Source organism: Pectinophora gossypiella, chromosome 7 (genome assembly GCF_024362695.1).
Source record: "Pectinophora gossypiella chromosome 7, ilPecGoss1.1, whole genome shotgun sequence".
Classification (NCBI taxonomy): domain Eukaryota; kingdom Metazoa; phylum Arthropoda; class Insecta; order Lepidoptera; family Gelechiidae; genus Pectinophora; species Pectinophora gossypiella.
In genome coordinates, this window is record NC_065410.1 from 13280059 (window position 1) to 13307834 (window position 27776).

Consider the following 27776-nt stretch of genomic DNA (forward strand, 5'->3'; position numbering starts at 1 on the left):
TTCTTAAGTCGGTACATTATAAAATATACAGATATAAAACACCATACAACAACTTATTATCCAAGTTTGAAATGTTAACACTACACAATAGACGAATGCTTCTTCAATCTGTAACACTTTATAGAATCTGCCATAACTTAATAGACTGCCCAGACCTTGTTAATGACATTGGATTTAACGTGCCTATGAGAGTTCATCGACGAGCGGCTCGATCCTACCCGCTGTTTAGAACGGTGCGCTGCCGCACCAACGCCGGCAGGCGAGTACCTCTACGTCGTATTCTCGCTCAATACAATGATTCATTTCATTTTATAGACATATTCAATGTATCTAGTTCTAAATTTAAAAAATCTATTATTCAAGCCCTAAGCTGATTTATTTTTTGTTTAATTTATAACATAACCTATTTCAACTCACTAGACGACATTGTAAACTAATACGTGGATAATGTGGTTGATTGTACATGTACTTATGTGAAAAAATCATACACCTGTTGTTAATATATCATGTATAATTGTTTATTATCCCATGAAAATAAATAAATAAATAAATAAATAAATAAATAAATAAACAGCCTGCATGAACGTAGCACGTGCGCGCGTAGGCCTAGCTACGAGGAAACGTGTGCGTAGCAAGCTACGAAAAAAGTTATCGATAAGATTCTTTATCTTTATTAATATTTTTTTAATAGCTTTTTGTTGTTTATTTAGTTTATGATTAGGATATAAAAAGTTAATTTATATTTATGTTATTCACGGAATTGATTTTATGTTGTAATTTGCGACTTAATTAGGTGGTAAAATCGATTAGCAATGAATATTCAGATTTATCTGAAGAATATAGAAAAATTAAGAAGATTAGGGTTTTAGTTTTTGTGTAATTTTATGTAAATATTTATTTTTTATTAATGTAATTAGTTTGAATCATAAGTGACCAGTAAGAATCCGAGTGATTTAACCAGTATGTTGGGAATAACTTATAGTTGAGTTACAGTTATCTTTATTTGCCCAATATAAGATAGATTGTAAGCCATATCGTGTGTTTATGTACGTCTTACAAGAACGGAGGTTACAATAATGCATACCAACCGTCCGAAACATGGTCGGCACGTCGAAGTAGTCTTGCGGCGCGTCGACGGCGACGGCGAACGGCGCGGCGCATATGTTGCGCAGCGCTCGCAGAGCAGCCAGCGACAGAGTCGCCGCCGCCGTCGTCGATAGCAGCGTCCGCGCGCTATCACCCGTGCACTCGTTCAGCAGGTTCCACACCCCGCGCCACGCGCCCACACACGCCACCGCCGCCACGTACGTATACCCGCGCGACAGCACATAGTACGTCAACCTCCCACGGTCCGGGTTAAGATACTTGCTCAGCTGCGACTGGAACACGCAGAACAACAGTCCACAGGTCAACCCAAACGCGGCGCAGGCGGCCGCACTGGCCACGGGGCTGTCCGGCAGCACAAACAGGTCCATCAAGGTCCACGTGGACTTCCAGTAGGTGACGACGGCGGGCGCGACCACGGTGCTGGCGAAGGCGGCGTCGGCGAGCTCGAGCAGCGCGGCGTGCGTGCGCGAGCCGCTCGCGAGCGTGTCCGCGAGCCCGGCTGTGCTCCCTCGCATGGCTGGGGCGCGAGTGCGGCCAGGCGCGCACACAACCACTATAATTGCATTATCTCCCGTCCCGTCACTGGACCGCGGACGTGCGGACCTGCCTCGCTCCTCCGCTCCCACTGATAACGACTCCGTTTAACAAGGTACTATTACTACTCGGTAGTAATTACTTGATAACTGTTTTGATTTCACTTTTATTGCGCGTCCGTCACATTCATTTTGTCTTTCATCTGTACACACATTACTTTTCGATGAAATGCGTATTGGAGATTAACTCAAGTTATAATTTCTATAGTTATAGTTTAAGTTAGAGTTATAGTTTCTCCGAACATTAAATAAATAAATAAATAAATAAATAAATAAATAAGACATACATTTCGGGAACTTTTAGTAGAAATAAGTACACTGTGATTTTCTAATAATTAGTGAATACATGCAATTACAGACTCACGTCTAATGAATCATGTTTATGCATGAAATCATATTAATTCTTCATAATAATAACGCACGCTTTCCAAAAGTCCCGGACTCCATAATCCCGGGATAAGGATATACAAATAAAAATAAAACTTGACTTCGGACCCACGCACGCCTTTCATAAACTTAGAATTTTTTCTCCTAAATCATCTCCGTTATCCCGTTTGTCAGGGTCCGCTTACCTAACCTAAAGATTTGACAGGTTCGATTTTTTACAGAAGCGACTGCCTGTCTTCCAACCCGCGAAAGGATAACCAGCCCAATACAGGTTAGGTCACAAACCTCCGATTTTTTTTATGGTGGATTGGCGTTTTCGCACCCTAAGTAATAAAAAGTCATATTATGTAACACTAGACTTAAGTTTCTTTGTTACTAACACAATATGTGCCGTTGTTTGAAATAAGAATCTGTTATTATTATAAAAGGAGTGCTATTTAAATATAAAGCAAGTAGGTATGCGGTGACCCTCGGACTAATCGACGTAATGGTCATCAAATCAGGACTAGGCAGGGACCGTCAAGTACCTACTTCCTAACTGACCGCCGGCTCAAAGTGAATAATGTTTAGACCTTGACCCTATAGATTTGTAAACTAGACCGAAAACTACAATAATAAAATGTTTTTTTCTCTATTATGTTACATACCTACCTAATGGCCCCCATTCCTACAGACACCTCTTAATTTTATTTTAAGTTATACCTATCCTAACAAAAACATTTTCATGTAAAAATGTTGTCAAGACGAGATCATATCGATCACAATGTCAAAAAGTCATCAGATCTCATGTAGCGCCAAGTTTCTAATTCTACACGTCCTAATTATACAAACTATAAGTCCACAAACTCTACACGTTAGGCAAAATATGGGGCTTGGCCGTTTCGTTACTATAAGAAGCACGTTATTATATTATATATTATATAAGACGAACGACGTGAACATAGGTGGTGAGGACTTCGTGTATATACTAAGCTAAACCTTTGCCCATCCTTTCGGTAAGTATGCAATTCAATGCATATATGTTATTAAGTATATTACGTTTTAAAGACGACGTTTTCTAACAAATTCACACACAACGTAGATTCGCGGGCAGTGATCACAGGTGAGTGGTCGAAATAAATCTATAGAAAAAATACGTTTATTAGCAGGCGTGAATACGGAATATGAAACATGAAACAACACGACTTTTTGAGAAATTGTACTGCAAGTCTCACTAAATGTCAAATATAATATTGTGACAAGGTTCTAAAATGCTCATGTCATGACGTACCTATCTAAATAACAGCGTCCGCAACAAGCACTTAGTTCGGGTTCCAAATTGCCGCGTTCTTAATCTATCCTCGGTTTACATTCAATTTACCATAATGTTTATCATGTAAATTACCTGTATCGCCTTACGCGTCCGACGCTTAATTATATTACGGACAAACAATTAGGAAGCCGACGAAAAATACTGGTGGCTCCGCAAGTCTGTACTGCTCATCGACTTAAACACAGAATAAGGAACATACTAAGTACGTATAGAACGGCAACTCTCCGCTCCCCACTGGTGTAGCTAGGTTTACCTCACTCCTACTTTAGCATTCAATCATATGGGCGTCAACGTCATACACACAGATGCGCGTGTACGATAACGTCAATGTGTAGTGTCTGTGTAAAACTGTTTTTTTTTATGAAGTATCCTTTTTTTGACGTGACTTATTGTAGATTTGCCGCAGGTGGCATTAACAACTTGGCCGGACAAATGGGGAGCGCTGAAGGCTCTCACCCGGTACGACGTTTAAGACAACAGGCCTGAGGGTGCTCAGTTGGGCGCGAACCTCGGCTCAGGGCGTCGTCTGAGAGGTAAAATAATTGAAAGAATTAATCGACCCGGGTCGATAGCGATAAGCGCTGATTAAGGGAAATGGTCGACCACGCCGGCGGGGTCGGTATCGGGGTCCTGAAGTGTTTGGGATGAAGTATCTGGGGTGTGGCTTGAGTGGGAGATACTTACGAAATTAGTTTTGAATCGTGTGGTGAAGATGTAGGTGGCTTCCTTGCCGTCGGTGACGAGGAAGTATGGTGACGCGAGCATGTTGCGTGACGAGCGCAGACACGCGGCAGACACGTAGCATGCTATCACCACAGCGGCGTACAGGACAGGCCTGCGGAAAGTAAGGACATCAGATTGATTACTGTCACCTCTCCAGCATGAAAAAGGTGCTTTTCCCGCGTAAAAATAGTGTTAGCATTCTGGTTATGACATTAGTTGCCAACACTAGTTACCACTAAAAGAACTTAAAAAGAAAAAAGAAAACAGAGATCGGCGGGATTTTCCATCTATCACGGTTGCTCTTACATTATTTTCATCTTTGTTAATATTGTGTCATGTTTTTGGAGCTCGGAGTACGGTCACTAGTACTAATATGTATACACTTTGAAACCATGTCACATTAACTTTTTTGATAAATTAAACCGTAAGCCTAATTGAATGTCAAATGATAGTGCGACAGGGTCCCAAAGTGGGTCCATGATATTGCTTAAGACTGTACATGTTAATAAGTACTACACAGTTACTTCTATTATTTTTTAATTTTATAAGTACTCGGATTTTCCCGAAGGCAAAAGAACATAGCCATACAGCCTGATCAAATTCGCGCCATTTTGTATGATACTTAATGTTTCATTTTATAAATTGAAATTTACTTATTTACATAATTATTTAAAATAAACATTAATTTATTTTACACTATTTAAAAATAATACGGGGCGTAAGTGACATCGTAACGAATACTGAGGGGATTATTCAGCTGATTATTCTGAGTTAATATCAAGTGGAATTTTCCATCGCAATAGTATAGAATTGAAAATAATATAAAAAAGTTTTAACTTTAAAAAAATCAAGAATCATAAAATCATTGTGCGACGGAAAATTCCACTTGATATTAACTCAGAATCATGATCTGATTCATCCCCCTGAGTATTCGTTACGATGACACTAACACCCTGTATAATGTGTGAGACACATACAAGTGTTATTTGTTCATGAAGTTGAAGTTGACGTTGAGGTATTCTGTGTTTTCTAGATGTTTAATTATGTAAGTATCACCGAGCTTTCTGTTAGGGTGGTATTAATAAACTAATCTCAGTTTGGAGACTGCCCTCAAGATCATGTCAATGTGACAGTTCTTAAATATAAAAATAGGGACTTGAGCTTGATCTTGAGTGCAGTCTCAGCTGAGATTCGTTTACTAATACCACCCTTAGAGCAACGTGATAGACGTTGAGTCGTATCGCAAACTATAATGGGTAATAATAATACTAATATTTACACATGTGGGTCGCGCTCATTAGGTAGTATAGCGGCGACTGCAGCGTCGAGCAGCCCCCAGCCGCCGCGCCAATGCGTGATGTTGGCCAGTGAGAACACATACGTGTACACGCGAGACAGTATGCGCTCGCGCACCCAGCGGCCCGCGCCGCCTTGTTGCGAGCTCCACGCGCCCCGAGAGCGCGCTAGGAGGTGAGACCTGAGGGAAATAAATGCAATTTTTCGTTACTATCTGTTACCCGCGACTTTGTTCGCGTGAAACCCTACTATTCAAAAGTTTCATAGTAACTTTGCCAAAACCCCTTTAGAGATTGAATTCCGTCTTAGTGAGCACCTACGTCCTAAACGGACACCCGTACTAAATTTGAGACTCTTAGCACTTGTAGTTTCTGAAACGAGATCTTCTTCTTCTTATCGTTTCGATGGCCGTCAGATTTTTTCAGACCCCGGACAGTTTTCGAAATGAGCTAGTAAGTGAGGGAACGTTCGTTTATATATGACTGACACAGCTCATATGCATAAATAAGCAGAGCCAAAATATCCAGAGACACCCACCCACCCACACTGTTGGGGGGAGCCGTACTTGTTATTGTAACATGGCGGTAAGCTATTATTCATCGCCCTTAAAAAAAAAAGTTTATTTAGGTAAAATCTACGACACATTTACAACATTAAAATATACACACATTACATTAATATTTAGTTGGAAAACATAAAGGTATATGTATATGGGTGCCGCAGTTCACCAAAAAAGGCCATGGTATTATAAATACGGAAATTTTGCTACACATTTTTTCATGTTCCAGTGTAACCGAAAAATAAAAGATAAGACCCATTGGTGAGTATAGGGGGTCAATTTCAAGAAAGGAACGCCACGTCACTTTTTAAGAAAAAACGTTTTGGCGGGAGTTTCGTCTGGAACTTCGAAGGAGAACAAAAGCAAGGGAAGACGGATTTTTTCGTGAGAAGCGTAAACTGAAAAACTAGTTGCTGTATTTGACTTTATTAATATTACTTAATAATTGGTATTCGTTGTAAGAGTGTCACTAATTAAAACTGGGTATGTTACCAATATATACGTTTTCTTGAAGAGTATGTTAATTGTTAATGTGCAAATGTCAAATTGCAATATTGCTCTTTTAGAAGAAAAAAGAAAACTTTTTTGTCACCTTTAGATCTGTGTTTATTTAGTAATCAGAATTTCATAATTTATCTTTGACCTAGGAAACTACCCAATTCTCTTGAATAATCAATAATGTTATATTTTTAAAACCAATGTTAACTCTGTAACTCTTCATAGCAGATTACCGCAACTTATTTTTTGTTCTGTGACCGCAACCGAACAAAATTACCGCCACCGCCTTTCAAAAAGGCGGGAAAACGTTCGAAAAAGAAGAATTCAAAAGTAAATACAAAATCAAATTAAATGCCAGCGTCAAATTAAAAATAATAAAGTTGTGACAAAGATTCACGACCTTATTCCGTCTATTGTTAGTTATTTTATCTCATAATACTTAATTAAATAAACACAAGTAAACCCCCCCCCCCATACAAGAAAAATAATATTGCTATTTGATATTTCGTACTAACTTTTAGGTAAATGCGCTAATGTCAAATTGAAATATTGCTTTTTAGATGAATTACTTCTAGATCCCCGTAATTTAGAAAAGTACAAAAGATAACCAACCTGAGTAGTGTGAAGCACACGTGCACCAGTATACCCAAGAAGAAGGATTGCGCGACGGGGAATAGTTCCCGGTGTCCCTCCATAACACCCCATGCTCCCCTCCAATACCCCACTACCAAGGGGGCTACTAAGAAACTCGAGAACACCGCGTCGCCTGAAATATTGTTTAAAAAAAATTTAATACATGAAGAAATATTTTTTCATGAAGAAAGAATTTCTTCATGAAGAAAGAATTTCTTCATGCGTACTAGTTCTTCTTCTTCTGTCAATTTTCGATCTGATAAATTGTTGTGTAAGGAGTTATTATTAATTAAGCAATCAAAGGCCTATGTAAGGTGCAACAAATTATAAACAAGACTATTTTTGTTGGCCAGTAAAGAAAACTAGGGAATTTAGAATGATTTAGGTCGAAGCAATCGAACAATCTTCACCAGGAGAAGCAAACTTTACAGGTGTTCCGTGCCGTGACTCATTAATGAATGGTGTATGATATTGACATATCCGGGGTAATATATTATAATTAATAATATATGTATCGGTTATTTCAGACAAGGTCACACCTTGATGTTTAACAAGGTTATATTATACAAAATTCTAACAAAGAGAAAATTAAATCGAAAAAAAAATGACTCGGACGGGACATCAACCCGCAACTCTTGTCAAGCCGGGACGAGCGTGTTAACCATTACACAACCCGGTCCTCCTCCTGTCCATGCGAAATTCGTATCGTCATTAAACCCACGCCGTTTAATTATATTTTTTGTGAGTTTCCCTAAAGTGCTATAGAAACAAAAATCATTTAAAATTCTAACGTACAAAATTACAATTACCTACTTAACAAGAAGTACAAAATATAACATATAAGTTAGTAAGTTTACCATTAAGTAATTGGAGCGTGTGCCGTCACCCAGTGACTTAATATGGGCCAATCTAGTTTGTCCTATATGGTGAAGTTCCTTCGCAGCACGTCAACCTCGCCGCGGCGGGAATTATATCGAACGGCGTTGACCAATAGGCGTACGACGTCTATCCACCTAGATAGCATCCGCTGCGTCCATGGATAGAAAACCTCGATATAGTATTTCGCGCCGCGCGCGACTCCGTTGCCGTGCAGCGCCTACAGGGGCTGTTGCCGCGGCAACGGAGGCGCCATGGAGGCGACACGCTTACGCATGACACCGAAATCAGTACTAGATGTTTATGTAATCCTTTCCTCTATTTTCCTATTTTCTTGACTTAAGCTAACAATTGCGGTATTTAAGCCGAAGTTGTCGGTAGGGCTATGCACATGAAGATCTAGAAAAGGTTTGATACGATCTACTCTGAACCGGCGTGCGTGTATGAAACGATTGATGAAGTGTGTCAGGATTGAAGCAAATGGAATTCTATAGTCTCTGCTTACTCAGGTAAGAAATAGGCGTGAGTTTATTTTTGTAAGTCATCATCATTAATTTAAGAGCCACGCTCTTGTCGATGTAGCATATTTCATTCTAGTCTATCAAAGGTCAATTCTTTCACTGCCTTTTCTAGGACACTACGTTCGCCATCTTTTTAGTTTGTTCCATGCAAGTTCTTCTTGGTCTTACCCTTCCTCGATAGTTTAAGACGACAAAACATCACTATAAGGGATGTATGTATTGTATGTACTAAAGTCAAAATCCTTACCAGCACCATACCGGTACTCGGCACAGTCGCATTCGGTGGTCTCTTCATCATCATCAGATTCCATCGAAATCGTCTTCTCCGTCACTCTGGGCTTGGACTCCGACTCAGGCAAAAGACTCTCAGACGCTTTCGGCGCCATCTATGCAACAAAATATATTTTAGGTAAGTATACAGCTGTTAGTGTCATCGTAAAGAAAATTTTGCCTCAAAATTTCTTAGTTGATATCAAATGGTTTTTTCCCTAATTCCAAAAATATGACGATATAATTTTATTAGGTGGCCGACTGTACCAATTATTCGACTAATTTTCTTTGTAATGTACAAAATATATTTCGGGCAAATTATTTAGAACGCCTGGGTAATAAAAATAAGCATAGTAGTAAAGACCAGTAGTAAATATTGCTCTGAAAAAATATTAGGCGCTTAGTTTTTTTTTTTCAATTATTGGACTCTCAAAGACATTAACTGGGGGGGTCAAAATGGCCACATTGAAGCAATTCATCTAAGAATTTTTTTGCGCATATAAAAGTGAGTGCGCAATGCAAACAAATGTCAAATAGCAATATTGCTTTCTTAGATGAATTGCTTCGATGTGGCCATTTTAACCCCCTGGTACTTATTTAAAACAGAAAGAAGTATCCTATTACATCTTGCATTTGTCCAGGAAAAAATAGATTAGGTCCATAAAATTGTAATCAGACCATAGAACAAATAATAATATTATGTATAGAACGGTAACTCTTCACCCAGCACCAATTCGCTTCGGGCGCCGATGTCATCCCATCCGGAAGAACGCATATTCATAAATGCTCCTAAGCCACTAAGGAGAAAGGGAGAGCGCGCGGGTTATCTGTCTCGCTCGCACTTACGCGTTAGGCGGCATACGGTAAAGATGAGGGTTTTGTTTGGAGTGTCCAGCTTGTATTATTATCGCTAATTTAAGAGCCACGCTCTTGTCGGTGTAGCATTCTTCATGCTACTTTTTTAGGGAAAAATAGGGCAGTAGTTTCCCTCTTGCTGCCCCACAGTACTCTGTCTGACTCGAGTGGGATGGTGCCCAGAGTAGTCTATTTTAAAGCCGTACTAGGACTCCTGTCCTCCGCCTCTGAATAGTACTGACAGTTACTGCTGCTCTCTGTCAGGTTCCAGGCTTTACCGTACCGATGGCTCCTATCTCCGCCTCTGCAACCGTTGAGGTCTTGACTCGTATCCCTGGGTATGAGTTTTACGTTATACCCCGTGAGTCTGGGTAGGGACCCAGACTAGTCAGACTAGTCTGGCATAGGGATGCGAACCCAGTTACCTACTGACTGCGGCCTACTGAAATAAGAGGCGCCCGTCCCCGCGGCATGCAAGGACGCGCCGAACGGGAATTGCCCCAGTGAAGGGCAGAGAAGACTGATGACTATCCCCCCTGGGGCTGGGTTAATGGTCTTGTATTAAATTAAAAAGGCAAGTGTATTATTATACCTACTTAATGTATTTTCAATACTCACCTCTACACTAGATGAGTGAGAATCTGTCATCGTGGAGCTATAAACTCAAGTGATATAATAGTGAATTGAATCCCTGCTTAGCGATTTATAGGTATAACGGTATTAGATAAGACTAGAGCTGCAATCTAGCTCCACTTTAATTATTAAAACCAGTTATTTAAAGTCGTACCCAATGTCCTTTTAAAATTAAAACCCCTTTGTTTAATAGTAATAAAACACTTTGTTGGACACGAATTTACAAGAAATTTACAGACGAAACTTATTCTAAGGTAGGCAAAGGCTGCCTTATCACTAAGACCGACCTCTTCCAGACAAACTTCCGTAGAGGATATAGTACACTTGTACAGCTGCAGTGTACCGAGGAAAAAAGTTAAAATAAAATAAAAAGTAAATGTAAAAAAAGGTCAAATTTTACATAACTATCGTGTTTGGAAATCTCGGCTTTAAGAGGATATAATATAAAATTAACACATAGCCGACGACGAGTGGTGTATACAATGAATACGCCTCTGGCTACCCCTTCCGGGATACGGGCGTGATGCTATGTTATGTTGCTTTTAATGTTCATCTTTTTCCAATTTTTAAAAGGAGATGATAGAAATTAGCATTAGAACTTGAAAAAAAAATAATTACTACTTGCATAAATATCTTACATGTACATCACGATTGAAGATAAAAATTAGAAGCTCAAATATATTATGTAGACGGCAGCGTTCCTAAATTTTGACAGATCCATACCGTCCAGCTAAAATTCGTAATATGAATTGCCTATAAATTGCTATAAAATGTGGAGCAACGTGGAGTGTAGGTACTACCTACACTCCACGAAAAAAAAAAGAAAAGCAGCCAGTTGTAAAAAGAGTTTTGATTGAAAATCAAATCAAATATACTTTATTGCACAGAACTAAAATTTTAACAATCAAACATAACACATGAATACAGTACAATTCAAATAACAACAGAGGAGCTCGGTGGCGCAGCGGTAAATGCGCTCGGTCTGCGATTGTTGAAGTTAAGCAACTTTCGCAAAGGCCGGTCATAGGATGGGTGACCACAAAAAAAAAAGTTTTCATCTCGAGCTCCTCCGTGCTTCGGAAGGCACGTTAAGCCGTTGGTCCCGGCTGCATTAGCAGTCGTTAATAACCACCAATCCGCACTGGGCCCGCGTGGTGGTTTAAGGCCCGATCTCCCTATCCATCCATAGGGAAGGCCCGTCCCCAGCAGTGGGGACGTTAATGGGCTGGTGATGACAGTACGATTTGGGCAATTTGGGAAAATAAGCTTTTCTAAGTTTTCTTCTTTTTGATCTTTAAGGAAAAAATATAGCACTACGAGTTTGCAGTTAAACGCTGCGCAAAGGGTTATATAGTGTAAAAATATAACCAAAAGGATAGTTGTTTACTCAAATAGGATGGGGAATTGTGAAAATTTAAGAACACTCAATAGTAGTGACATCTAATAGGAGAAATAGGCAGTTTTTATCCTTAACAAAAGTCTTCCTTACCAGCCAAGGTGCTATTAGAAGATGTAGATTTCAAAGTAAATGTTTTTTCCGAGCCGATTTTCGAATGTTAAATATTTTGCAAACTCAAACTCAAAAAAATATCTTTATTCATTAAGTAATCGTAATTTTTTACATAAAATTTAAACCTATTGCAGCTTCGCACATTATATTAATAGCAACCTGTGCAGTTGTTGGAAATGTAGCTGCAAGAAAAACCTCGACACAGAGTCCTAGCCGTTCTTTTGAAAAATGAGTAATTTGTTGGTAATTTTGCTGTCTATAATTGTTTCCTAGACGGCTACTGTAAACCTACTCTCTACATAATATAAATGAGTTATATCTTTTGAAAGTTAATATACTTACTGAACATTTTTACCTTACCTAAACACACAAATTGACATATTGATAAATATATGAAATTAACTTAATATTTAGTAATAAAACTTATTATAGTTGTTCACTAGAAGTACAATGATATTATGTATCCATTATCTGAATTATCTAAAGCCTTTGATTGTCGTTTACTCTGCAATAAGAGCTATTAACATACAACTGTTTGAAAGAGTTGTTTAATATATCTTAAAACTAATATAAATATAATAAAGAGAGAACACCTGACTGACTGACTCATCAACTACATATGTCAGTCTCCGGTCCGCGGAGGTCCGTGTTGCTTTAGATAGATTTATGGACACTCAAATCAAAAATATCCCGGTGGACTTATAGTTAAACAGGCATTAAGGCAACAAGCTATAAAGCTTGCATAAGCCTTGCAATTAAGTCTGGGACAATACGACTGCCAAGACATGGACACTAACAGTGGGGCTAATCCGTAAGCTAAAAGCCGCTCAGCGTGCTTTGGAAAGAGTTATGCTTGGAGTTTCTCTCAGAGAAAGAATACGAAATGAGTATAGCTCTGAGAGTTAGCGACATTTGTCGCAAAATCTACAACCGCTGATGAAAGAATGTTCTGGAGTAGAGATCGCGTCTAGGAAAACGCAGTGTGGGTCGACCTCTGGCAAGATGGCGGGACGAATTACGGAAGGTGGTGGAAGCGCCTGAATACGTAAGGATAGGGCTTCGTGGCGCGCTTTGGGAGAGGCCTGTCTCCAGCAGATTGCAATGGGATGATACGATACTCGATGAGACGCTTATGACTGGTGCGTGTCAGAACGGTTTTAGTAACTCGGCGTCAGGACTCCTCCTTCCAAATTCAAAAAACACTCCTATTTTCAGTAATGCAACATCGTCAGATGTTTTTAATAAATTCCCTCGTCCCTTCGGCTATACTTTTTTTTCAGCTATCCGAATTATTAACGCAGTTACCGAAGGCGTAGATTTGTTTAACTGTACCTTGACACAATTCACGAGAACTACATTGTTTTACTTAAGTATGGCGTAATGTAATACGGCAGATAGTTAATATTGTTAATGTTATTTATTTTGTAAGATATTCAATAATGGAATTATCTCAGATGTGCCTTAATGTAAGACTGTTAAGATTTTGTTTAGTTTAATTGTGAAATATTAAGAAGTAAGATAACATCGAGGAGCAGGAGGAGCTCGGTGGCGCAGCGGTAACCGCGCTCGGTCTGCGATTGTTGAAGTTAAGCAACTTTCGCAAAGGCCGGTCATAGGATGGGTGACCACAAAAAAAAAGTTTTCATCTCGAGCTCCTCCGTGCTTCGGAAGGCACGTTAAGCCGTTGGTCCCGGCTGCATTAGCAGTCGTTAATAACCACCAATCCGCAATGGGCCCGCGTGGTGGTTTAAGGCCCGATCTCCCTATCCATCCATAGGGAAGGCTCGTGCCCCAGCAGTGGGGACGTTAATGGGCTGGTGATGAAGATAACATCACCGATTTAGGATAGTCTTCTGTAAGGGTGACGTTGATCACTGTGTAAAAAAGTTTATAAATAAATAACTACAAAAGTCTCCCTAGCATTATCCCGTTTTATACAGGGTCCACTTACCTAACCTGAAGAGTTGACAGGTCTAGTATTTTACAGAAGCGACTGCATGTCTGACCTTCCAACCCGCGAAGGGAAAATCAGCCCAATACAGGTTAGGTCACAAACCTCCGAAAATGCATTTTATTACAAATAAATAACTAAAATTCATTAATTCATAGGCTTTATATGAAAATAGATGAATTTAATTTTGAGGAAATTCGGCATTCGTACTTCGTAATTTTGGTCTTATATCTATTTAAGGTTTGCGTCGAGTTTGAACTTAAACCTATCGGCTAATCACATTATTCAGTGGACATAAAAGGGTTTTGTTCAGCTTCATTGATCTTTATTTATATTTACAAATACTTTAAGTCTTGTTAACCACTTGCCCAGTGGTAAGTAGTGACTTAGGAAAAACGAACAGCAATAATAAAAACTACTTACTTTTAATTAATTGATTTGTAAGTTACCATAAAATCATTATTTACTGATTGGAAAAACAGTCTTGTCATTCTAATCGATCTCATTAAGTACCTTTTATTTTTAGTAAGAAATAGTCGCTTCATATTAATACTTAGATGTTGGTAGAGACATATAATTGGCAATGTGATTTCCTCATTTGTCGCTTTCCAAAAATTATATTCAAATTCGTGTTCCATCATAGTGTTTAATCCTTTAATAATTAAAACATCTTACCTCTACATGCAGCCCCATGTTCTTAGGAAATCCAAAATAATTCTCTCCAACGCCACAGGTACGAAATATTTCCTAAGTATAGGAACTTCATGAAATGTTTTCAAATAATACCTTTAAAAATTAAAAAATAAAGTAAACGTCATTTTTGAAAACGGAATACAAATACGACTGAAATACGCGCGCTCTTTTTTAAAATTTCAACTGCAATATTGCTATATAAAAGCGCGGTTATTTTCTTGTAAAAAACTGTATTTGTGTAGTGCCACAGTAGCGACAGACACGCAGTGGAAAAGCCACTGAAGCGCGTATTGATCACAACTGCTTTAAATATAACGCACTGAAGTTGACTGTGGTGTGAAAAACGACAGTCAACAACCTTGGTTACAAACATTAAACAAGGGTTGTCAATGTACATAAACCAACTACTTATGTGTTAGTATTTACCATTGTGCCTGCTAGTGTATTTATTTGCTTTATTGAAATGAACATAACATTATTTAATCAATTAGTTACAGGTGGTAAACGTATGCTCAGTGAAACTAATTATTATTCCGCTTTTACGCTTGTTCGCGCCATTTTGATAGCGTACATATTGTTTTTCGGATGAGAGCCCTTAGCGCTCCCCATTTGGCAAGTAGTTAACGCCGTCTGAGGCAAACCTACAATAAGTCATGTCAAAACAAAACTGTTGTCAGTGGTACCTACGTAAAAAAAGATAAAGTATCTGAGTCCAACGATAGGTTTACTGTACGTACTCGCTGTGAAAATTAAAGAAGTTGCGGGCGAGAGCTAAAAAACAAAAGTTTTTGTTGTTGTTGATTAGTCAGGCAGTTGTTGAGTTGTTGTTATGTTGAGTTTTTTGTTGTTGGCGGTATTGTTGTGTGCTTATTCAGTGGTAATACTCAGAAATAAAAGGCACGTGATAATCCATTAAATGTCTATATTACCCATTGTAACTATAAGTAATGCTAACTCGGTCAACAAATAGAACAGTAACATGACTATAAACATTTGTCTTTAGTAACACAACTTGTATTATGTTGCTTAAAATTAGCTAGCTTAGTTCACAAACTGTTTTTAGAATTAGCAATAAATACTAAAACACGACAAATTTTTCAATAGATTGTTATTATTGTAGAAATAGAAACTCAAATAAAAGACAATAGAGACGTAACAGAAGAATTTGTTATATTAAAAGACATCTCTTCCGGGTAACCTTGTTTAATGTGTTAATTACGTAACGCTAATTAATATAAGCAAAATATGATAATGATAACGGTAACAATATGTTCAATTAATTAAATAAATGATGGAACAAAAACATAATAATCAGTTATGATAAAAAACCGGAAAAAGGAAAAAGTTATAAGTAAGTACTAGTGTTTAAAATAGCGCTTTTCCTTTCATTCTATCTATACAACAATTATGTAATAGTATAAACACAAAAATAACAAGGAAAAATGTTACGACTATCTTGTGTTCATTTTTCTTTAAAGGCTACAAAAAATGTCAGTGCGCATAATAAACACACGAGCTGATGAGGTCCACCGCAAAGAAGACGATCGAATTAAATGGTTAGTGAGGCGTGAAAACCCTGACAACTGGAAAAAAAATAAGAAAAAAAAGAGAAAGAAGGAGATTATTAATACACTGTGAGATGACTGAAGGACGCACAAAGTTTGCATATACAAATGCCACAAGTAAAAAGTCGCCATTTTGTTTCCAGAAATGTATCTTTTACCTTGCAAACTAATCTATCTTCACACTCGGAATAGTGCATAAATACTAAGCAATATTTACATTTGGATAAACAGTTAACAAGAAAATTGGCTCATGTTCGTGGTCTCCAACCAGTAATTAAATAAAACAGAAAAAATAAAAAGTCATCAAAAATAACAAAAAAAATATAACAAAAAGATTTTACATTACTACCTAAAGAGTAAAAAAACTCATAAATATGACATTATTTCTGATAAACGTTCCATTTTTAAATCACGGATTTAACAGTAAAATCCGAGTAATTTATTTACCGTTATTTTAATTCCCAAAGAGATAGTTATCATTATCTTAAGCCACGTCTATTTTCTCAAGCAGCGTGATGTTTTATGTCTTATGTATGTAAACTGTTTTCTTTTAAAATTATATTATAGACTACTGCAGAATAATGTAAAATTAAATTAATTTTATTTTGCAAGAAACATGGTACTAATGTGCTTGTGCTCAACTGAACAAAATGAGGGTGTACTGAATTGGGTAGTTTCCTAGCTCAAAGATAAATAATGAAATTCAGATTATTAAATAAACACAGTTCTAAAGTGATAAGAAACTATTTAACTTTTTTATTAATTTTAATAAAGAAAAATGTAATAATAAGTGCGACATTTTATCACGTTTTTCTACGACGTCACAGTTGCTTTTTCATACAAATTCCATAGTAATTTCGTGTTTTGACGTTAGGTAAAAAGTAACTGATTTGACTAGTCGGAAACTACCCTATTCGGTTATGACTTTAACACAATTTTTTTATGAGTAAACAAGAACAACTTGCATATCTATTGTTGCCGTATAGTGTAGGCTAAGTAAGCGTCTTTTTGAAAAATCACATTCGGATGTGAGTTCTGTTAAAAAAACCTGGTAAAGAAATGAGATAATTTATGAAATAGGTCCTAATACAAAATTGTTACGGTAGAGCGGAGTCTCCTAATACAAGCATATGCCTGCTTAAAAGGAGATTCCAACCCTTACTTAATGCTATGTGTACCAAATGTTACTGCAATAAACATTTTTTATTTTTTTTAAGATTTTGTTTTCAAAAAGACGCTCTTAAGTACTTGTTTTTTTTTAAGGCGACAATTTGTCCTAGCTTACGTTCTCTATACATCTCAACTGAATTACTTTTTTGTATATATACTTAGATTGCACATTATGAATAAAACATCTCTATCTATAAATTACAATAACAGCTTCTTTATAAAAGCCTGCCTCTTTTTTGTATGTTTAGTTGATATAACAGTCGTCTACAGAAAATTGAGCACTTAAGTACGAACAGTGAAAAAAGTTTTAGTACCTAGGTAGGTACTGAATGATACATATATGTTTATAGATTTCAGAATAAGGATATGCGAGTTTATTGATAAAGTAAATATTAGCGTAATGAATAGTATTAATAGACACACACATTAAAATATACACAAGTACAGACTTAACAGACGATGGAATTTGGTACAAATTACGTAATTTTCAATTACTTTTTCACGCCCAAATAATTTGAGTGTAATAAGACTGAGTTTTTCTTCGATAACTTTACATTTTGAACTTGATATAGAGCAGGGTCTTGAAGTAGAAGTAGTTTCAATTTTAACCAGCGTGTGATTTTAGGTTTTTCTGAATAAAATCACTTTAGAATAATGTCATTAAAATTTGGCAAAAATGCGCTTACGAGGTTTTGAAAACACATACAAAAATGAACTACAAAGTCAATCGTCTGCAAAGTCTTTAAAATAGATCGAAGGCACAGATGTAAACGTATGAGGTAAGAAAACTTTAAACATAGTTACATATTATTTGGGCCGTATCTCCCTAGAACACAATGGAGGCACAACAGCGATCGCGCCACTTACAAAATGAATGCAGTTGGCACTTGGTGTCATGAGATGATAGCCTTTATATAAGTACTGCAAAATGGTGCCCAGTGAGACAGGGCCCTAAAGATAAGAGTATACGTACTTAACATTAGAAGCATTCAGTATAAGACAGCAAAGCTTTACAAGTAAGTAATACAATGTTATATAAACAGAAAATCTTAAGTACATTAAAGTCATGCATTGATACAAAAAGTAGTCTAGGTTATTGTAACATTAAAAATGAATAATAACATGTTTGCTAGATACTTTTGATGAAATAGGGAAAAACTACAGTAGATTTATAAATGACATATTGTCAAGAGACACCGTACAAAATCAGCGTATAATAAACTTTTTCTACCCGATTGCAAATTGTCTACATACTATTGGAAATCTATTCACTCTTACGAATAAAAAACCCTTTGGTTGACCTTGCACTTGAAATATACCGAATGAAAAACAATCTATCACAGAGAAAAAACGTCGTATTATGGCTAATCTTTTATGTCTCACAGAATTCTCTAGAGGGAAAAAACGTATTGTTCTGTCGAGAACGTGATCTTTGTCAAATCGCTCTTAAAACTATTAACTTTTTCTCAACACCGCAAACAAGCTCAATTTCTTTTATAATTGAGGCAATAATAGGACAATTAGATCGGATTAAATCTGGTTTATGTAACAACGTTTTAGTATAAAGATACTTTTTACGAAATAGAGTAAAGAGGAAGACATTTCAATAGTAGTAAAGAAAATTCTCACAGTTGTAATTATTGCTTATTGTTTAAGTATATGTACTTATTTTAAGGTTTCGGTAGACCAAAACCAGGTCCAAAGCAGCGATGTTGTATAGTTTCTTGCATACAATATGCGTGGAACCCGCACTCAAACTGCTTCTCACCTGCTTCTGATGTGCCGAAGCCTCTAGTGCGCGACAAGTCTTACAACGCAATAACCGTTTATCGGAACCTGAAATGAAGCGACAATGGCTGCGTTCAGTTATCAGCGTCTGAACGATTTCACACCTATACCTACAGCGTGTGAGTGACATCGTAACGAACACTGAGGGGGATGATTCAGATCATGATTCTGAGTTATCAAGTTGAATTTTCCGGCGCAAAATTCATGATTTATTTTCAATTCTCTTTGTCACCAGTTTAAGGTCTTTTATACGGACGATTAGGTCTTACCACGATGACAAAGAACGCCAACATTTTCATGAAACCTCAAAGAATTTCTTGTCTCGGTTTCCTGGCTTTGTGCGCAGCTAGCATTATTGTATGCTTAGATCAGATAGGGGTTATGATTCAAGACCTTTATCCAGATTTCCGAAGCGGATTCTTGCAATATATAGGCGAACAACTTGATTTTCACTTTTATCTCATTAGTATTCTAGCTACATCAACAAGTTATTTCTTATGACCAAATTTTATTGTTTACAAAAGATTTCTACAATTTCTAACAATCTCTCTCGATGAGGTCAGTTTTTAGTTTATAGTACGCACATGTTTGTGTGATATTTTTCAATAAGCTCAATATATGAGCCACAAGATTGATTTTAGCGTAAGCATTGATAGAGGCGCTGCGCAAACAGCGAAGCGTACTTAGACCATAAAATAAAAGAGTAGAAGACTCTTTTTGCTTTACATTATTGTCGTACAATAGTGAGGTCTATTTTTCTTTCTACTTGGCACTGTTGGACGCGTGGGATCGTATACTATGACATCTGCCGAATTGGCACGATCTACTCTGAACGGCGCGCGTGTATCAAGTTTGATCATTTTTTTAAGAAGCAAGTCTCTACTTGCCCCTCCGGCAGGAAATAGGCGTGAGTTTATGTGAACCCATCTCGTTATAAGTTGAATAGTAGGTATAATATGAAGTGTTCGTCGTCTGCACAGCGCCATAATGATGGATTGGCAAATCTCTTCACCACAATAACATGCCAACGATCAACGTTGGAACAATCACGACGAAGAAAATAGCAGCGTATCAAAGCCTACGTTAAAATAATCAGTTGTTTGATAAGGCTCTATGGATTATGTGAAGTTCTTCCATTTATCACCATGTTTTAATGATATTTCGACATTATGTGCGTTGTCGATATGTTCAATAAACTAAGCTCAAGACACATAGACGCCGCAGCGGGAACATTACAGAGACCGAGGGAACTCATTTTTGTAAGGTTCGAGAACATCCGGCCACATGAAAATCGGATCCAAATCGGGGCCGCTTCTGTGTGTCTTGAGCTTCAGTTACATACAGGGTGTTAGTGACATCGTAACGAATACTAAGGGGGTTATTCAGGGGTTGCATTTCTTCGAGGCAATGACGTCATAAATAGTCTGAAGCAGACGTATAAGGCCAATGTATTCAGACCACGTGTCGGACGACGCTCAGTGGGTAGGCCCGCTACAAGGTGGACCGACGATCTGGTGAAGGTCGCGGGAATCCGTTGGATGCGGGCAGCGCAGGACCGATCGTCGTGGAGATCCTTGGGGAAGGCCTATGCCCAGCAGTGGGCGTCGTACGGCTGATGATGATGATTCAGACCATGGTTCTGAGTTATTGAATTATCCCTCTCAGTATTCGTTACGATGTCACTTACATCCTGTATTATTACACGTACTAGCTCACCCCCGTTGGCTCGCCCCTTATTACATGGGACTTAAACATAGCTGACGAGGAGTGGGTGTGTATACTATACATCTCTGCCTACCCCTTCGGGGACACAGGCGTGATGCAATGTTATGCTATGTTACTAGCTCACTATTACATCCAAACATGAAATCAAGATGAGAAAATACACATAATATTTGGCGGAATCACAAAGTCCCATCTATAGTGTGGGCTTAAACTTACGGCTTTAGATACAAACAGCCTGGTAGCATTAGCGTAAAGTTAAAGTTTGTCAACAATACTTAAAAGAGAGACTTTCGTATTAAATAGATTCTTATATAAACATTTTGTTTTTTTTTTATTTCCTCTGAATTGGACCTAGTTCTGCAGAACGTTCCATTCCAAAGAGAGGTCAAACTGAGATAAATGCATTTTTGTGTTTGAGTGGTGTTCTTCTTGGTTACAACAAAACAATACATCTGTCAGAAACTTAACGAAGTCAAGCCTCTATGGTATAAAGATCATTGCTTTATTTAATGCGTATAAAATCTTCATCATCGCATCTCTTTTCTTTTTTATAGGTAGGTATTCTTTATTTTAAATGTTTCAGGAAAGTCTTTTAACACAAAGTTTGAACAAGAATAGCACACCCTGCTTTTTTTAACAACCCGATGTAAACCACTAACCGATTTCACTTCAGTACCAATGCCTATACAAGCCAAGTGACAACACTATACAACAATTTCCCTTAGGGCCCTCCTAATGCAAAATTCGGAATTCGAATATTTTCACCACGACTTAATTTTGCGGAGACAGCAGCTTTATTGGTATCATATTATTATCACATGCTATAACCGCTCTATTGTCACGTCGTACCGATATTATTTCAATGTAAGTACTGTGTTGTCAGGAGGTATCATGTACCCTCACTCTGAAGTCTACAAAAAGAAAAGAAGAAGAAGAAAAAGAAGAAGAAGAAGAAGTGTGAAGTCTAGTCACGTAAACCGCACATCACGCGCACACGGTCAATGAGGGAATTTCCAATCGACGTTCCCCAAACACACGATAGATGGCGTTGTTCACCTTTAACGTGATAATTACCTATTTTCTCATTGCTGGGGCATTTAATTATTCAAAAATGTAATGTAATGGCAGAAGCATATATAACACTAATTGTTGCTTGATATTTGGATCACATTATATATAGAATGATGTTGCTACCTATATTGCTTCTCTTTATTTTGATGAGAATAATAATAGGTGGAAGTTGGAATTGTACCTTGGTGTATTAAAAGGGTCATCATATACCCAATAAGTGTAAAAATATAACACAAAATAATATGCTTGTTTACTCAAATAGTATGAGAAACTGTCAAAATTTAAGAACACTCAACAGTAATGACACCTGATGGGAGAAATAGACAGTTTTTATCCGCATGACGTGCAGTTAACGTAGACAGTAGGCTTAATTCGTGCGAATCGACTAGAAAACTCGCTGATATGCAACCCGATTGATGTGAGGTTTCTAGTTAATTTCCACGGGTTAAAAGATAAGTGCTGTAAATGGGATTTCCATCTGTGTAGGGAAACTGTTGCCATGTTTCCGTTGCCACCTGCTTGTGATCAGTCACCGCACGTCAATCTTCCCTACCTCTACTTAGACTAAACCTACGATGGAACTTGAATCCCTTCTTCTTTTCCTTTTCCTCCCCTGGTTTTGCTTCCATAAGATTATCCGCGCTTTTGGCAACTTGGACGCTCTTTCTTCTGTTCTTCATAGACTTGACCAGCTTATAGAACTTGCCTTTCTTTTTCGTGGGGTCCGTTGCGAGGTCCGGCACGTCCTCTTCTACTTCCACGCTGAACTCTGATGATATGTCTCCCAAGTCTTCTACGCTGTGGCTTACTTCCTTAGGCTGTGGCACTTCTAGTTTCGCTTTGGATGTAACCGGTTTCTGCTCTTGTGGCGGCGGCGGCGCGTCTGGGTCTATACACTGTAACCAAACACATTATCTTTTAATGCATACTAATTAACATAATATAAGCTGAGACAGACCTCTGCGAAAACGAGATAGCATAGGGAGCTGATAATTAACCACCTATCGCTTTGGTCTAAAAGACAGCTGAAAGGTGTGGGTACTTAGTTCATCTTGCGATAGATGTAACTCTGACTACCCTAATTGGCATATAGTCGTGAGCTTATGTATATGTAAGTAGATGATGTTATGTAAAATTGACGATTCAAAGTGTAACTATGTTACCTATTGAATAAAGATATTTTTGAATTTGAATTTTGAATAAGATATAGCCTATGCCTTGAAGACTCAAGAAAAGACCCGCGTCACTTCTACAAAGAATGCGATTATAGAGCTCGATAGCTTAAGAAAACTGACACGAATGTACAGTATCCTGAACGTGTTTTATTACGTTAGGCCCCACACGGTTAAAATAAAGTTGGTAACCTCCAACTTGATCCCCAACACAATGCCCGAATCGATACCAACGCGTGAGTGCTTTACACATCCAATTCTGAGTTTCTGATTGGCTCATAATTTGGAATGTCTACTATTATCACTGTATTGTTTACCAACTACTATTTCACTGATACTGACACTTAGTACTTGTAGTTGTACGAAGTTAGCGAACTGCCAGAAACTACTAGTAAGTACGATACGGAGCGAAGCTTGATAACTACTAACAAGCTACAAGGAAATTGTCTTTCAGTTTTACTCGTAGTTAGTTAACAAACGAAGAGTAGTTAATAAAGTCAAAATAAAGAGAAGTAATATAGGTAGCAACATGATTCTATATCATATCTGATCCAAATATCAAGCAACAATTATTTTTATATACGCCTCTGCCAATAGGACAGGTGGAGGACTGGAGTCCTAGTACGGCTTTGAAATAGACTACTTACTCTGGGTGTCATCCCACTCGCGTCAGACAGAGTACCTACTGCGAGGCGGAAGGCAAGAGGGAAACCACTCCCATATTTTCCCCTAAAAAGTAGCATGGAGATTGCTACACCGACAAGAGCGTGGCTCTTAAATTAGTGATGACGATGCCTCTGTCATTACATTATATTTTTAAATTATTATGTACCCGAACAATGAGAAAAGTTTGTTTTACATAATTATATGGATATTTGGTCACTTTTGTATTGAATCAATCAATCAATAATTCGTTAGTGCACAAAAACACAAACTCAAGATGTCCTGTACATGAGTACTTGTACATGTGTACAGACGAGAAATAAGCACAATAGGCGGCCTTATTACTGAACAGCAATTTCTGCCAGGCAACCTTAGGGTGAAAATAAGCTTATGCATTGGAGCGCTGGATGGGCCAATACAAAGTAATTTTTGTATTAAAATACTTCTCTTACTTTTGTTTAAACAATAGAGGAAAGTCATTTAAGGTAATAAAATCGATGAAAATACTTAAGCGAGTTTGCTGAATTAAGTAAATTCGTTTGTAATGGTATGCCCAAAAAGTTGAAAAGCGATTGGAAGCTCAAAGAAGCCATTCCATTGGTAATATAATTAGATTCCGCGGGCTCGTCTTCGTGAAATTGTGAAAGCCTGCTTAAACTACTTAGGTCGGAAATAAATTGTTCCAAATGAAAATTACTCAATTTCATTGCTTAATTTCATCAAACATTGGTGAGTGCGAAAAATAACTTAAGAGAATCAAATATTTCTAATTATTTCGGGTAAAAATGTAGTCGCGACGCCAAGTAGGTTATTTTGCTTAATTATGTAGTAGGTACCTACTTTGAATAAATATTCGGTCTTCTTCTATCGTATAGGTTGTGAGGTGGAGTACCAACCTCATTAACGTTGTCAGGGTTACTACTGCGCCGCCAAAGGCCCCTGACATGGCTCATGTAACGACTACTTACTTACATCAGTAAGTAGTCGGGACGAACGGCATAACGTGCCTTCCGAAGCACGGATCATCTTACTTTCGGACAATCTGGTGATCAGCTAGTAATTTGCTAACCAAACTAGGGACCACAAAGTAATTTTTGTGATATGTCCCCACCGGGAATCGAACCCGGGACCTCCGGCTCGCGAACCCAACGCTCAACCTCTGGACCACCGAGTCCGTTATTTTTTCACGTTGTCCGTTACATTTCTTATTTAATTATTGTATTGTAAGATAAATATACTTACATCCTCCAAAGAGATCCTGTAGGGCGGGACCTGTTCTGGGTGCCGCCAAGGTTTGTAGTAGGGATGGTCGGTGAGCGCCTTCCAGCCGGGGTATTTACGAGCGGCTGCCTGTAGCTGGTGGACTAAACGAGGCGCCAGCTGGGCAGTTACCCTGAAAAGAGGTTTGTAAATGTTCGATAGATGGAATAGGATAGAATCGCCCGACCCAATCTCGACTGATACATCACTATGGTAATGAACGTCACAACACTGACTCCTGTACTTTAACAGATGTAACTCGTTACCGCGCATTGAAGCTATTGTAAAATATTACTTATCTTTATTGAAATATAGATAACTGATACTAATTGTCTGAAATATTCATTCTGTCTAGTACATAAACAAGCAAGGGTAAAGAGAGACTATGGAATTCCATTTGCTGCGATCATGACACACATTCATCAAAAAATTTAGAATAAAAAAAAATAGACAGTTCCTTCTATATACAGCGCCTAGCTACTGCTGCCAAATGTTTACATACATACATAAAATCACCTATTTGGGTAGGCAGAGATCACGGAATTCAACTTTCCTGACACACCACTTTCTCTTATTGAAAGACTTCAGGTACGCTCGCCGACTGATGAGATTGGATTCTACCTACTCCACTCCAATCTCATCAGTCATCCCGTGATCATGGCATTTGCAACAGTGTCGAAATATCGGGAGTCTCATATCCCTATTTTAAATGCGGTAAGTACCCGTTATTATGTGTTTTAATTCTGGAACTGATCGCGGTATGTACTCCTAGACCTTCCTTTTCCAACCCTACCTCTTACACCAGCATCATATTTTTATTATTCTCTTCATAATTTTCATTCATTCTCTTTACATATCCGAACCATAGGTGCATCCCTTTCTCATTTCTCGTCACGATATTGATAAAAAATTGACTACACAAAATTTTATGACTGCACCACTTTACCTTTTTCCGTTCTCACCAAAACAGCTATGGATAAATACCCGTGCACATACATTGGCATATTTGCAATCGATATACCGAACACTTGAAACTTATCAATATTGGATTAAATACTTAGTGCACACGCAATGCCTATAACGGCATGTAGGTATTATAGTTGGTTACGTTTATAAAAGCATGCTTATCTGCATTAGGCATATCTCAGCATATTATTTTTGTCAGCCCGACCTGGAGCCATAACTTACAATTATGCTGACGTGCGTTGAATCTGGCCCTACATTCACTGCTAAGATCGGTAACGTCAGCCATATAAGAGCGCATCTTAGGCGCTTCTAAATTGGACACTTATCGCCATAGGCAAATACGGCTGGAGGGATATATATTATATTTATCAGCCGAAGTAGCCAAGTTGGTAGAACGCTTGCCTCTCACTTTGAGGTCGCAGGTCGGACTCCAGCACAGGCCTAAACCAATGATAGTCGAATTTGTTTTCGACTTCATGTTTGGATCATAAATGATTAGCACATGTAAAGGAAAACATCGTGAGGAAACCCACATTCCCGAGAAATGCATTTTCGGAGGTATGTGACCTAACCTATATTGGGCTGGTTTTCCCTTAGCGGGTTAGAAGGTCAGACAGACACAGTGACTACAGGACAGTGACTAAGTTTATGTGTGTTTAAGTTTGTTTCCGTGTGTGGTTGTGTCCGTAAGTTTATGTTTATGTGTATACATGAACATACCTGTTAACAAGCCAAGCAGGCAAGGCGCCACGGGGATCAGATCTTGAGACATATCCCAACCAGCTGCCATTCTTCTGTGGACGAGATCGCACCACGAACCCCGTCAGCAGAGATATAGCTCTGTGGAATAATACACAATCATGATGTTATGTTTTTTTTTATGGAAAAACGGTCTTTGTCGCTATCGCCTAACCTAATCTGTATTGGGCTGGTTTTGGGAGTTCAGACACGCTTGGTAGATCAGACCGGGAGTCCCTTCTGTAAAAAACCGGACCTGACAAATCTTCAGGTTAGGTGAGAGGACTCTATGAAAACAGGATAAAGCTAGAGAGATGATGATTGTCGCTAGCGCCTAAGTTCTGGACGCTTCTCTACGGCTAAATATTCCTAGATACCCTGAGCCGAGATTCGCGCTAACCTGAATAACTTGAATAGGGTAAGAAACCTCGGCGCTCCCCGTTTTTAATACGATAACACCACTAATTAAAACACATAATAACGGGTTCTTACCGCGTTTAAATGGGGATATGAGACTCCCGATATTTCGACACTGTTGCAAGTGCCATGATCACGCCGCGTAAACTTAAAACAATGGGTAACACCACTACCACCACCTCATCACCTTATGATCATTTCAACGAACATCCGTTTTGTTTTTTTTTTGTAATTGTTTTATGAACGTCCTTTGATAATAAACTATTTCTATTCTATTTTATAAGGGGAGTAAAAAAATAAACGCTTATGGATGGGAGCTCTTCAACCACGTGCTTCCTTGCCATCCAGTCGAGGATAAAAAAATATCTACTCTGTAATCTCCATTCTTTTGATTCCATTTATTACTATACTTTGTGCAATAAGTAGATAAAAATAACGTGTCTAACGGCCTCCGTGGTCTAGTGGTTGAGCGTTGGACTCACGATCCGGAGGTCCGGGGTTCGAATCCCGGTGGGGACATATCACAAAAATCACTTTCTGATCCCTAGTTTGGTTAGGACATTACAGGCTGATCACCTGATTGTCCGAAAGACGATCCGTACTTCGGAAGGCACGTTAAGCCGTTGGCCCCGGTTACTACTTACTGATGTAAGTATGTAATCGTTACTTGAGTCATGTCAGAGGCCTATGGCGGCTCAATAATAACCCTGACACCAGGATTGTTGAGATTGATCCACCTCACAGCCCACACGATAGAAGAAGAAGAAAGCGTGTTTGGCGAAACTCTGCATTGTAACTTGTCCAAACCAATTACGTTTGCTGTT

At 38.3% G+C, this 27776-nt stretch overlaps 2 protein-coding genes across 3 annotated transcripts in view; both read right to left on the bottom strand.

The window, feature by feature from the left end:
• LOC126368436 (uncharacterized) overlaps positions 1-14610 on the bottom strand; it is a 34941-nt gene extending 20331 nt beyond the window's left edge. Inside the window, exons 1-5 of one of the 2 annotated variants that reach the window (XM_050012438.1) lie at positions 14400-14610; positions 8753-8891; positions 7088-7241; positions 5402-5599; positions 4084-4234 (exon numbers count right to left, since the gene is read on the bottom strand). In XM_050012438.1, coding sequence (XP_049868395.1) covers positions 4084-4234; positions 5402-5599; positions 7088-7241; positions 8753-8891; positions 14400-14417 — 660 coding nt within the window. In that variant the 5' untranslated portion in view covers positions 14418-14610. Of the gene's footprint in view, positions 1-1088; positions 1623-4083; positions 4235-5401; positions 5600-7087; positions 7242-8752; positions 8892-14399 lie in introns of those variants that run through there. The other variant, XM_050012439.1, reaches the window with a different exon arrangement.
• Positions 14611-17050: 2440 nt separating this feature from the next.
• LOC126368444 (START domain-containing protein 10-like) overlaps positions 17051-27776 on the bottom strand; it is a 46697-nt gene continuing 35971 nt past the window's right edge. Inside the window, exons 4-6 of the mRNA XM_050012446.1 lie at positions 26518-26637; positions 24814-24964; positions 17051-22632 (exon numbers count right to left, since the gene is read on the bottom strand). Of these exons, the coding sequence (XP_049868403.1) occupies positions 22276-22632; positions 24814-24964; positions 26518-26637 (628 nt within the window). The 3' untranslated portion in view covers positions 17051-22275. The remainder of the gene's footprint in view (positions 22633-24813; positions 24965-26517; positions 26638-27776) is intronic.